The sequence below is a fragment of the Hippocampus guttulatus genome, chromosome 15, assembly GCF_054856545.1.
Source record: "Hippocampus guttulatus isolate MCC_2025c chromosome 15, RoL_Hgut_1.0, whole genome shotgun sequence".
In the NCBI taxonomy this organism is placed as follows: domain Eukaryota; kingdom Metazoa; phylum Chordata; class Actinopteri; order Syngnathiformes; family Syngnathidae; genus Hippocampus; species Hippocampus guttulatus.
In genome coordinates this window covers 10,316,234-10,329,822 of record NC_141275.1, presented here as the reverse complement: position 1 = coordinate 10,329,822, position 13,589 = coordinate 10,316,234, and the positions used below count along the sequence as shown (strand labels likewise).

Below are 13,589 nucleotides of genomic sequence, written 5' to 3'. Positions count from 1 at the left end.
AAACAACACAAACAGAATATTCATGGGTCAGCACTTGTGTGACGAATGAGTAAGCTTAAGACAACAACAGAAATGTCATACTGTACAGACATTCCGGTCAATGGCAAAAAAAAAAAAAGTGACACAAAAAGGACGCTAGTAAGCTAGTAGTGGGATTGTTTTTTTTTAATTATTGTGGTAAAACAATAACATGAGGGCCTGGGGGAAGAAAATAAAAGGTGAACCTTGCACAAGATGTCATGAAATGACAAAAGTTTCCCCAGAGGAAACAATGGTTAATTTAAAAAAAAAAAGTAAAAAAAAAAAAAGATTGAGGGTGATGGAAAATTACAGAAGGTTCGGAGCCAGAGATTTTTATTGGAGTAAACATAAATGACGTGAGCAAAGGTGGGACAATAATGTACACACAGACTTTGCTCCGACTGCCTTTTTCACTCTTATCGTCGACCCAGTCCACAGTTTATCTTTTTGTGATCCAATTTTACTGACCTCAATAAACGTGCAGCTTTACAATCGAATGAGATTCAGTACAAAAAAAAAAAAAAAAAAAAAAACGAACACCATCATGATTATTTATATAATCGCTGTGGTTTTCGCTACCCTTTATTTTATTTTATTTTTTTGCAGACAAAACTAGACTGAAAACATTGCAATAAAGATATAGTCAAAGGAATGGCCCTCTGATAGTGTCAATCAAAAATAACGGCCGACGACTTGCTGATACAGCTTCTACTGTACATTGGATCACATTACCCTGATAAGGTCTTTTTGATCCCTTTCCATGGTCTTAGTGCATAGCAGACTTTTATCTTGTGAGATTATGCTTGCTTTGTGGCCAGTGACTTGACTACATTATCACACTTTATGCATTCTAATTTAAAAAAAAAAGTGTTCTGTATGGATATTTAAATCCAACTACATGCATTCTCCAAGTCAGTTTTTACAGAGTGCTGATCCTTCTTCAAAACGATCCGGTTCTGGTTTTACTTGCAGATTGCAAATTGTATTAGTTCAACTTCAAACGATACACAACAATTATGCCGTTTGACGTCGCACCGAAAAAGTACAGCAGGCATATCCGAGTTTTTTTGCAGCCCCAGAGGAATGTTGAAAGTATGACTAATCTAATGGTTAATGGTTCATACAGATTAGCAATATGACACATGGTCTTGGTATGAGAGCGTCGGAAAACAAAGGCGAAAATGATTCAGGGTGTCAATTCTCAGTTTGCCATGTATCGTTGCAGCTTATAAAAATAAAAATAAATTGGGGCTGAATGATTTTGAAAAATAATCCAATTGCAATTTTTTTAAGTGTGATTTAATTTAATATGTTATCATTATTTCAAGATCCTCTAAGTTTTTTTTTTAATTTTTACAAATGCAAGCAATGAATTCATCTGTACTACAATAAAGAATATCAGATTTTTTATTCAGTAATGTTTTGGTGTAAAAGGTTGAGTTTACAGTCATAAGGGCCAATGAACCATGAATTAATATTAAAAGACCGTTTACTGATCTACTTTCTATTTCAATTTGAGTTAACTTATGTAACTCTTAAGCATCCACTGTGTCAATTTCACAAAATTCTGCCAAATAAATGTGGCGTAAACCTGAGTCAGTATGTTGCAAATCTGATTACTTCAACTTTTCATGTTTTCATGAAACAATACGTTAACACGTGGACCACACTTCTTAAGTATCGATCTTCCCTAGGCACATACAAATAATTAAGAGTAAAAGATTAAGTGTATTTTATTTTTATTTTTCTCAAATTGCAGCATTCGCAATTTGGAAATTGGTCAAATGACATCACATGTGCCAAAATGAGAGTTGAAAGATACTAGTGGTGGGAGGGGGAAGATGAGGGGTCTTTGGGTCACTCGTCATGGCGGGGTCTCGGGTAACCAGAGCTGGTCTCACGGGCTGGATGCTTGGCCTCATGCTCAACAACACAAAGCAGTGCTTGGATGCCAGCCAGAGCGTGACACTATTCTCACCCAAAGAGGTTAAAGGAAGCGGAAAGGAAGTGGACATGGCTTCCATGTCGGATAATTGAAACTGATGCAAAAGGGGCGTCAGAGGCCAAATTCCCACAATACAATACGGTCCAGTTCGGGTCATAAGAGTACCGTTTCGAGCATGGGATGACTTTTCCCAAGCAGTAATTTCTTGATATACAGTGGTGACATGAAATAAAAGTTTTAACTCAATGCGTGACTCAAACAATCTTAAATAATCCATTCCAAATGAAATGAACGGAAATGCCACGAATCCTGCATGACAATCTCAAAAGTAAATAGTTTCTTCCTGGACACATTATTTTAATACTGATACAAACGTTTCTATTTAAATTAGAAGAAGACATAACCTTTTCTTTCAAATGAGCTCAATGTTTAAAAGAATGCAAGAAAGTGCCCTCATATTCACATTGGCATACTTCCTTTCAGAATCGCAAGGTTTGTCGGTATGCCGCGTCAGACTCCCCTACCAGTTTCGCTTTATCGTCCTCCTCATCACGTTAAGTGACACAGGCTTAGCTGAAAAGTATGTGAGGGGGCGGGGGGGGGGGGGGGGCAGCTGTAATGTTGGACGGGTTATTTATCTTTGGAAACGGGCGAACCTGTTCAGCATGTTTAACACCAAGTAACAGATACAGATTAAAAGGTTTTTTTTTTCTTCTTTACTGGAAATTAAATGATTGTAAAATGTGCATCTAACTACAGTATGTTCTTATGTCTTCTATCTTCGGTAAAGTACGTTATACTAAGCAAAAGTATTTTTAAAAATTGACTTTTAATGTATTAAAATTAATTAAAAGTACCACACATTTTAGCGGCATAGATTTAGCACTAGGTAACAGGCGACTTCAATATTTTCATCGCAAGCGGGAGTGTGTTTAAAAATAGTAGCCTAGCCTTAGCGGTAGCCATGATGAGAATAGACGTGGTGCACGCAGAATGAATGACCACATGACAGGCTGAAAAGCGGGTAAGCAAAGTGGCGGATTAAATGACTTAGCCTTCAGTCAATGCAAGGTCAGTCACAGAAAGGAAACACTCTGGATCTTGCATCGTATTAAATGTCACAAGATTCAGTTTCAAGATAAAGACCAATTGGCTTTATTACGTTGAAAGTACAGTCATAATTTTGAATCGATTATTTCATTTATGGTTGTTTCATTTCCAAATCAAATCAGATCAAATCATCTCGCTGCTGTCTGGGAATGTTTTGCACTCCCATTTCGACACTGTGTACAGTAATGTTGCCACGTTGTTTGTCTTTACAAAGCTCAGCAAACTTATTTGATACCAGACTGAGAATTATGACATACTCATTTGTGGAGTGATAGCATTAAAACGATTTTCAGCATTTCAGTTTTCCTGATCTTTGGGATATGGTCAAAACTACGCCGTGGGACGTACATTGGAGTCGCCCTTCACCATCTATTGGAGCTTGAGCCCTTACGTCAGCGGTTACCTAATGCAATCGTAACGTGCATTGAGATAATGTCGTTTCAAATACCTTCCTGGCATAGCAGCTCTAGAGTGCCTCGTTGTCTGTAGGTGCATGCACGTCATGGAGAGAAGGCGGAAAAGTGAGGGGAGAATCAGGGCCTGGAGCTGGCTTGGCCGCTTTACAGCGCCTCATTGTCATTGCGTGGAAAATGGCCTCGCCGATGGGGTGGGGTATATTCCAGCCACCGGACCATAAGAAACACACTAGATGCAGACTAATTACTTTTTCCAGGTCTTCGTAGTGCTGCTTTTGCTGTATCAAGCCCTAAATGGCTTCCTAAAGATTCCAGAGAGGGGTTGTTGCACCACCAGATGCCTCACATACTCTTTGCTGACTTGAAACTGATCTCAGCATTGATTATCAGTCAGGCCAACTTGAGTTGTCAGGTTGAGCGTGGACCCGTCATTTCGCGGCCCACAGCGTCAGCCCAGAAGGAGAAGTAGGTCACCTGGAAGCTTTGCAAAGCCACAGCCCACACTGAATCATGTTAACTCTTTCTTGACCAAGAGGGTGCGAGGCCATTATCAAGTTACTCAACCACCAACCTCCGCACCCTCGCCCCCAACCTTAGACCAGCTGTCGTAGCTTGTCGCGATTACATAAGGTGCAAGACTGAGCAGCCTCTTAGGGGGATAAACGTTTGCCTGTGCACGGACCACAACCTTGGACGGGTTTAATTATTGACCGAGCCGCAGCGCAAGGTTCTCAGCTATCGCACGGCTTCCTGCGCACATGCACATGCACATGCAGCCATGGACGCACACCGATTTAAGTTTATGCAGGCAAATTATGTCAAAGAGATGAGGTCGACCCATGCTTTTTCTTGTTAATATAACCAACACAAACCACTTTCACTCTGTTAATATTCACACCAGCTGTAAAATTTTAAATAAGGAGCAGCTACTAATCATTAACTAACATGAACCACACACAGTAGAAAGGTCAAACAACTAATTGGGATGAGTGCCAATTTAAACACCCACCTCCTACATGTGCATGAACTTTCAAAGATGGATGCATTCATTGACAGAAATGTTTGATATCAGAACCCAAATGAAGAAACATCCATAGGTGTATCGAAATGTAATCAGGTTTTTCCTTTGCAAGACTCGCGGTAAAAATAATGTTGTTCTGAAAGGGCACTTTATATGGGGACATTTATTAATGTTGTTCTGAAAGGGCACTTTATATGGGGACATTTAACTAAAATCGGCAAAGACTGTTGCATTACACCAAACAAAATATATTCCTATTTATATAACATTAGTGGCAGTGGTGTTTAGCAAATCTGAATCTGCTGTTTCCAATTAAATTATGAGTAGCGGACTGTACCAAATTAAGTCACATATTTCCATGGAAAATGTACGCTGTGGAGCGATCACATGTCAAAACGCAGATCCTGAATGACTATGCGCTTTAATTCATCGAAGCGACTGCTGACGTGCTTGTTTTCGTGACAAACGGTTTTCAAATATGACAATTTGCTTTAATTCATCTAGGCGACTGCTGACGTGCTTGTTTTCGTGACAAATGGAATTCAAATAGGCGCAACAGTGCTGCTTTTCACAAGCTAATAATACTCTTAGCTAATTCTAATCAGTACATACAACTGAACAGTGCAGACCCATCCATCTATCCATCTACCCACCCTTCGATCAATCTAGCTAGTACCTAGCTAATCTTGCTAGTAGCTAGCTAGCTACTTAAGCATGATTATTTCTCGGTTTTGCCGGGCGGGGCTCAGTTTTTCTTACCATGCATGTGGATTGAAATGAGACTAGAAGGGTAAAATTTTTGCTTGTTATACCCGTCGAAGACAAGTCAAAAAATAAAATAAAAATCTTGACTAATTAACAGAAGTTGGGCTGCAGTGGCACATACAGCAAATTAAGCTTGAAAAGCAAAACACTAAATACAAAACCAGCACTTTCATCGACAAAAATACCACACTTGGAGACACTCGAGCAAATACAGAGTTCAATACTTCCTGGAGGAATGATGTAAAACAGCAAACACCGGAACAAGGTCTTTGAAACATGACGTGCTTCGGTCAATGTTGAATCAAAGGTTAAAGGAAAGCCCTGCAAGGCAGCTTCATCTTGACAGACACCCAAAACTTGATGAAAATATGATGAGCATCCAGTCACTTTTGAGGCATACGATTTATTTCGTCTATGGCCCACTTAATGAATTCCTCCATTAAGACTTTGGTAATGAATGAATTTGTCCTGATGATTTCTTTTTAAATCACTATTTAGTGGCTTCTAACTTCAATCTAAGAATGAGGATAAGGAGAAATAAGGAGAGTACCGAAATGCTTGCCGCGCTGTGTCAACACGTCCAAGGGTAAAAACAACAAAAATAGGACGGGAAGCTGAGCGGCATGTGTTGAAGCAAGCGTCACTGTGCTAAGAGTCAAAGCGGAAGAGGCCAAAGCTTCAAAGCGGTCAAAGGAGCCGACAGCTTTCGCTTTTCCAAATGCACACTCACGCTTTCCTGTGGGGTAGTCAAGTGCCGAGATAGACCGCTCTCCAAGGGACATCGGCAGCGCGGCAGAGATCTGTTTGAGGTTTCAGCTAAGTGAAATATATCTACTTCCTAACCTCTGAACCTCGTGTCTCAATCTATCTTGTACAAGTCATATGATAAAAGTCAAAAGGCTACAATACAGCTGCACAGTCGAATGTCATCCATGTTGTTTCATAACTACAGCTTCGAACAAAGATACATTTGCTCCTGTCAGAGAGGTATTAGACAGATTGATGTTCTATAGAACAGCACTAATAAAGACAAATCTTTATGTTATTATATTTGTTACCTTTTGGGAGCCAGGTATGGAGTGAATATGCAGGGACATAAATGAACTGAATCCAGATCAGATCCAGATGAATCAGAATAAGGGTTTTATCAAAAACATCGCAATGTACCTTTTTCAGATCAAATTCAATCTGATTTGCATGCAGGGTATAAAAAGTACATTTATTTCAGACTGAATCAAGAATCAGCACTCATCCCAATTCAAACGTATCGTCAAAAATCCAACCGAAAAAGTTCAGATGTCAAATTTAATCTACTTTAGATACAGGATGCACAACCAGATATGATCCAGAACTGATCCAGACTGCATTTAATACCAATTTATGTGTCATGCAAAACCCAACGAAATATGTTCCGATGCAAGTATCACTATCGCGATCTAATTTCATCCAATTTGTATGAAGGGTGGAAAACCAAATTCAACCCTGAACTGACACGCGTTTTGTTAATCGTCAATTCAAATTTCATCACATTAAGACTCCAATGCAGACATGTTCTCATACTTATGCCGCTGTTAAATCCTATATGTATGTAGGATGCCAGAAAGAACTAAGAACCCAATCCCATTCTTAATTTATATTTGAGAATAATTTAAAGGTTAGTCAACAGACTCTTGGTGGAGTAAATCACCTCATCAGTGAAGCTGAACAAGCAAAGAACTTGCCAAACAAATCCGGCACAGGCAAAATCATACAGAGCAAAGTAAAAATAAACAAAATATCACTTACCCGGAGAAGCTGAGTGGGTATGACATCAACATTGACGTGTTGGGGAGCCCATCGTTAGACCTTTGAATCGCGGTGGACTCGCCATACCCGTCCCCTCGCATCCAGCTCTCCCCCAATGAGGACAGGTTTGAGTGCACGGCAAAGGGCTTCTGGGGTTGTTGACCCATAGTGGAGAGCGCGTTGGTTCTGCAGCGATAGCCAGCCGCGTCCACGCTCATCGACGAGGACATCGGGGCTCCTAAATGAACCGAACCCATGCCTCCCTGGAGACACTGTTCCTGGCAGAACACAGGCTCCTGCTTCTCCTGCTTGACCATACTGGGAGTACGGATGTGGGCGAAAGGATTGTCGCGGTTCTCTTCTTTGATGATGACGCTTGAGAGAAGGGATGCGGGCTGCTGATGCTGGGGGTGAACTTGGTGCTGAGGAAGGTGATGCTGCTGGTGAGGAGGGTGGAGCACGTTATGATGCTGCTGGCCGGTGCCATTAGCATAACAGTTCCCGCCATTGCCCGTGAGCACTTGCGTGGCTTTTGGCAAGCCTCCGACAGGTCTGCCGTCGTCGTGCAGGATGTTATCCAAGTGAGCCACTTCGGAATCCAGCTCAAAGTTGCTGATCTCTGGCAGGGATCCCGGAAGGTCCAGGTCTTTCCAAAGCTCACTGTCTTCAATCAGGCGAGTGCCGCCTGTCAAATCGCAGGAAGTTGCGGAGGGAAGTCCTCCGTAAGATCCCAATTCTTTATCCAGGGAGAAGTCTACTTCCTGTTTGATGTGCTGGGGGAAAAGGTCAGGAAGAGGAAGGTTTCCCAGGACGGAGGTGCTGATGACAGACGAGGACACGTTGTCCAGATCGGCAATATTTTGGCTCAGCAGCGCCAGATCCTCCTCAATGTTAAACACACCGACATCCTGCTGCCTTTTCTCTATTCTGACCATTTTCTGATCGTTTGTGTTCGACACTTCGAACAGGGCCCGACGCTGCTGGTGGGAGTCGAGGAGGCTTCCGGGCTCCAGCTGGTCTTTGGTTCCTCCCCCATTTGGGAAAATGGGGTGGAGCGCGCAGAGCAGGGAACCAGTGGTGTCAGCTGCCTCTTTGCATTCTCCGGTTCCCAACTCTATGAATGTCAGGGAGTCGTCTCGATTACTGTTGCACTTCAAGCTGCCCTGGTCCATTTTGTTATCTTGACACGGCAATGGGGGTCATTATTCCCAGCACACAGACAGAGAGAGAGAGAAAGAGAGAGACAAGACAATCACCATTTAGTGGATCCAATAAATAGCCAGCATTCTGTCAATTGTTGATTATTTGTGTCTTGAAACAATTGAGGGTAACAGGAATTACAGTTTGCTCAGAGTGCCCACATTCACACACGTGTGTGTCATGTGGTTTTAGTCGAACAAATCACTACTTGCACTTACAGTCAACATACAGTAATGACAATCAAATAGAATGTGAATCATTTTAAAAAATATTGTTTGTCTGGTGTGTGCATCGTGGCCACCGGGGGGGCTGTACAATCCAGGTCTACATGATACACAAAGAAGGGTTGCACAACAAAGTGACTGTGAGATGCAGTAATGTATCAGTGGATCTTTGCAGAGGATAAAGAATATACTTTAATACAGACATGAGGTAGAAATGGCTTTTAGAACGGTGTTTTCCTATGTGTATAGTAAAACAATAACAGATTGATTAAAACAATAATGCTAGCTGATTGAAATGCATACAGTAGAACCGTGCCGCCTTATTGATTGAAATGCATATGGTGTAACCATACCGCCTTATTCATCAGAGCTTCCTAAATATTTTAAAAATAGTTAATGGATTTAATAATGATGTAAACATAGCATAAACAGTGATGTAACCGTCACAAACATGGACACAGCAAACTTTATTTTGGCTCGCTATTAGGTAAAATTAAGGTACAGTCACTGCTATTTTAATCTGATATCAGATGACATGATTGCGGAATGTATGTTGCCTTTACAAAGCAATGACAAATAAACTAAGAACCAATTTATAAACCATTTACAAACTCTTCATATGGCTACCCTAACTGGAAAGTGGTATGGGTAGCATATATTAAAATGTCCATTTTAACTTGTTCTCATTTACAACCTGTACTGGTTACCAGCCATGACTCGGGCAACTTTAGACAACATAAAGTCTTCAATAAACCAGATATGGATGTTTTCGGTATGTGTTAGGAAACCCGAGAAGGCCTGAACTATTCAAACCCAAAACCCCAAACCACAGAACTGTGAGGCAGATGTGAACACCAGTAGAGCACTGTGCTGCCCTGACAATTCATGTAATAAACTAAAATTTAAAATCTATTTTAGTCGATGGAGGATTTGGTCAAATGAGCACTAACTGCGCACGTGAGGTCTCCTACTTCACATGTGCCTCGTATTGACGAAATGTCAATAGCACCAAAGAGGCCATTTCCTGCCTTTACGCCCACGCTGGAACGACATGGCAGCTTCACAAATGACACACACCAATGTGACCTGATTTAAAACATGAAATAATGACGGACAGAAAATCAAATGACTTTGGCTCGCACAACATACAGTAGGTAACTAATCATGTGCTAATGTTATGCTTTTGAAGGGAACGCCCCTCCCTCACACTCCTACCCCTGTGCATGAACTTATATTTTGGTGCCGCGGACAGAGTGACCACGTGTTCGGCATTCAACACATGTTAACCCACACAGGCGAGGGACTCCTGGGCCTTTGAACACACGGTGGCTGTCTCCACTAGCAGGAAAAGTGCACATTGAGAAGAACTAGAGAAACCACGATCGCATGAGATAAATAGTTCGGTGGCATAGGCATGGGCCAGTGTCACATTTTGATCGTGTGATAACGCTGAGCAAAAACTATTGTGGTTTCACGCTATCACGGCATTGCAATTACAGCTCCAAAATGCATTATTGTGAAAGATTACGATAACCCTTTTTATTGGAAAAACCCCTTGAATAAACAGAATATTTTTTTCTAAATAAAATCTGAAAAGTACTCATATTTCTTTAAAAAAAAAAAAGTAGATATTTCTAAGTTGTTCTCTGTTTTGTGAAGTAACTACAGAGCAGAAACAAACTGACGTTAGCCATGCTAGTTACCAGGTTAACAGCATATTTCACTAATCGTCGACAAGTCAACTTCTGTAGCAAATCACAAACGTTCATTTCAAGACAACATTACAGTTATGCGACATTGATTTTTTATTTTATTTTTACAATTGAATTTGAGGAGTAGCTACTTCTCAGCTCTTTTCCCTTTTATGAAGTTACTTCAGTGCAGAAACGAACTACCGTAAGTTTTCCATGCCAGCGAGCAAGCTAGCCGGTTATCTGCCACAAGACTGAGTCTGGAGTAGACGTGCTAACTCTCGTAGCTAGTCGCAAACATTCATTTCCAGGCTGTGTTATAGTAATAGATTATTGGTACCCCATTCCTGATTTTGTAACATTTACATTTGGTGATGTAAACAGAAAATACTGTCATTTAAAATTGGTTCATTGGCTTGGTAAAAGTAAGGAAACACTGCTGTAAATGACAAACCATTACAATACAGTATGGATTGCTAACAGCTGGTGGCTGTCAGTGTGACGGCAAATCTAATATGGATGCACTCAAAGGCTCGTTGGAGCAACTTAGTTGTGATTTGGAGGTGTGCAACATGTGAAAAGCAGCGGTTTATCTGCACTTCCTTTTGTATGCCCACATCTTGTGATTGTTGATGTTAAAATTTGCCAGGAGAGGTGAGACACGCTTTTCTCACAACAAACCGTGGTGGGAAGTGATGAAGTACAAATATTGAGTATGAGCATTTACTTTTGTGATGAGTTTTTACCCTTTACATTTGAGAACTGATACCAAGACCGTCTACTCCTTATTCTGTTTCGTTACTTGGTATGCTTGTTATTGTGCTTTTCAGTTCGGTGGCCATGTAATGCGTCATATTGAGATGTTTCCTTAAATCTCTCAGGATGAAGTAGGGCATTCCTATATCACTACACTCCAACCGTAATAGCCAAAATATTGTCAAATAACACCCCCTAAAAGTATGCAACATTATTTGCATTTTTGCTGTGACTCAGAACTTGTGATTGTTATTATATATTAAGCATCTGGGTTAAATGTTCATGGCAGGGGGTTGGTTGCATGATCTAAGAGAGGTGTCTCAAACTCGGGCCCTCAGGGGCCACTTTCTCCCATGTTTTCCATCTATCCCTGCTGTACCAAACCTGAATCAAATGATCAGGTCAATAGTAAGCTCTGCAGGAGCCTGATAACGATCCTTCAGTCAAAATATTCACAGAGACGTAAAGGGTAACATCGCTGCGTTTTCCTAATATTTCGACAAAGCTATCATGTAGCTCCAGCTCATCCAACCCTAATGAGGAAAAGTGATGTTGAAAATAGATCAAGTGATCACATTCGTGCAGCACAGTGGTATCTGGATGTTACCATGTCTGCCACACAGCCTGAGGTTGTGGATTTCAATCTTCCTCAGACATTCTGAAAGCATGTTTCTCATGTTAATTTAAGACTATAAGTTGTCCATCGGTGTTAATGTGTTTGTTTGGGTTGTTTGTTTGTTTTTTGGTCTCATGGGCCTCGTGATTGGGTGCTAACCAGTCCAGGGTATACCCTCCCTCTCACCAGAAGTCAGTTAGCATCTTAAAGAGGACAAGCGCTATACAAAACTGATGATTAAGTGTACTTCATATTGCGTCCAAGCAGAGTAAACAGTAGTTTGGACCACAAGCCAAGTGCTTCACACATCCAAAAGCACAACACCTACAAGCAGTCACAAAGAAACAGCCGTGGACATTCAAAGGCAAAGCAAATAGAACAAAGCTTCGAAGTCACGTACAAAATGTTTCACGGTATTTAAAAGCAAGTAAAGGAATAAAAGGAAGCTTTCTTAATTGCTGACAGTGAAACTGATTTTAAATGCTTAAAAGACCTTCATAAAAAGTGTGGGACGGAAAAGCAGTTTATCATCTGATTTAAAAGAATTGACACTTGGGGCTTCACCATGTTTACTCTGAAACCCGTGCTCCCAATTGGCCGAAGTCTGCAGATCTCAAGAGCTCCTCTGGGTTTATATTCAATTCGCATTTCCTTCATGTATTCAGAACCCAAACCATTCAGTGATTTATAGACCAATAGGAGAATTTTAAAATCTATTCTACAGCTGACTGGGAGCCAGTGTAAATCATTTAGAACAGGAGTAATATATTTTAATCTTTTTGTTCTGATCAGAACCTGAGCTGCAGCATTCTGATTGAGCTGCAGCTGTTTTGATGCTCTTTTGAAGGGGTCCTGTCAGAAGCCCATTATAGTAATCAGTACTGGAGCTAAAAGCATGGATAAGCTTCTCCAGATCTGCTTGGGGCATGCGACCCTTCAGTCTGGATACGTTTTTTTCAGCTTGTAAATGGCTGATTTACTTTTACCACCTATGTTGCAATGCGTTTTGCAGAAGTACGTCACAGATGGGAATGTTTAAATAGGAACTGGTGGGTTTTCCACGCTTTCGTTGCATTGCATTGCTACGCAACATTAGTGCAACCTGTTGGCTGCTTGGTTCCACTGCACCAATCACACTATTGCTTTTTAACCAAAGGCAACATTGTAAGGTGAAACCATTTTTATTTTTATTTTTTTTTACTTTGAAAGGCGGTCAGATGCAGAGTTGCAGCCCAGATAGTGGCGCTTACCTGCTGGTTTGGAGAGGGATGCAGACCTCAGTTTTAGGTCATGTCCTGTCAAAACTCAATGAGAGACAACGAGGAGTGACGCAAAGTCAGCGCGGGGGAGCCGTGGGATAAAAGACATTCCGCGCAGGTGACACAGCAAAAATAATGATGAAAAAAACAACGCTCCTCCTTAAATCTCGAGCAAATATTCCCCGTTTGGCAGCAACTATTTGGTAACTAAAGTAAACAAGGTCGAAGCGATCCGAAGCCAGAAATACCTCGCTCGACTTTTCTCGTAGAAGCAGTGGGTTGGAGGAAAAGAAATCCAAAGGCGAGTCCAGCGGTTCCTCTAAAAGTCCCCCATAAAGTGGCCTACGAGCTCGACGCGCACGTTTAAGTTATATAAGAGCGACCGTGGAGAGCGGCTGCATTCTGCCGCGAACTCCGGGTAGGCAGGGCGGACAGTCGGAAACGTCAAAGTCGGAAACACAAAAAACACTTCCGCTCGCGCAGTGTCAGAGCATACGAAAAAATAAAATAAATATCAGCGGCGCCGCCCCAGGTCTCAACACCGTGTTTAAAACGGCACATAAATCGACTCTCCAGCTGTGTAAATGCAGAAACGCGACACGTTTTACCAAACGCCAGGTGTCGGTCTATCTCTCTCTGAACACCAGTAAATATTGCTTTTAGTTTATATTAGAGAGCTTCCGGTCGACCTCAATGTCGCTGTGGCGGCTTGACGCGAGCAGCTAGTTTGACACTTACTGGTGAACGCCCCTCCCCCCCCGCCCCCCAGCTGTAAAACTC

The 13,589-nt window shown here is 41.5% G+C and overlaps 1 protein-coding gene across 2 annotated transcripts in view; it reads right to left on the bottom strand.

Moving 5' to 3' along the window:
- Nucleotides 1-13,253, bottom strand: part of LOC147193816 (glucocorticoid receptor-like) — a 42,926-nt gene extending 29,673 nt beyond the window's left edge. The window contains exons 1-2 of one of the 2 annotated variants that reach the window (XM_086131013.1): nucleotides 12,801-13,253; nucleotides 7,064-8,243 (exon numbers count right to left, since the gene is read on the bottom strand). In XM_086131013.1, coding sequence (XP_085987139.1) covers nucleotides 7,064-8,235 — 1,172 coding nt within the window. In that variant the 5' untranslated portion in view covers nucleotides 8,236-8,243; nucleotides 12,801-13,253. The remainder of the gene's footprint in view (nucleotides 1-7,063; nucleotides 8,244-12,800) is intronic. The other variant, XM_086131014.1, reaches the window with a different exon arrangement.
- Nucleotides 13,254-13,589: the final 336 nt, after the last annotated feature.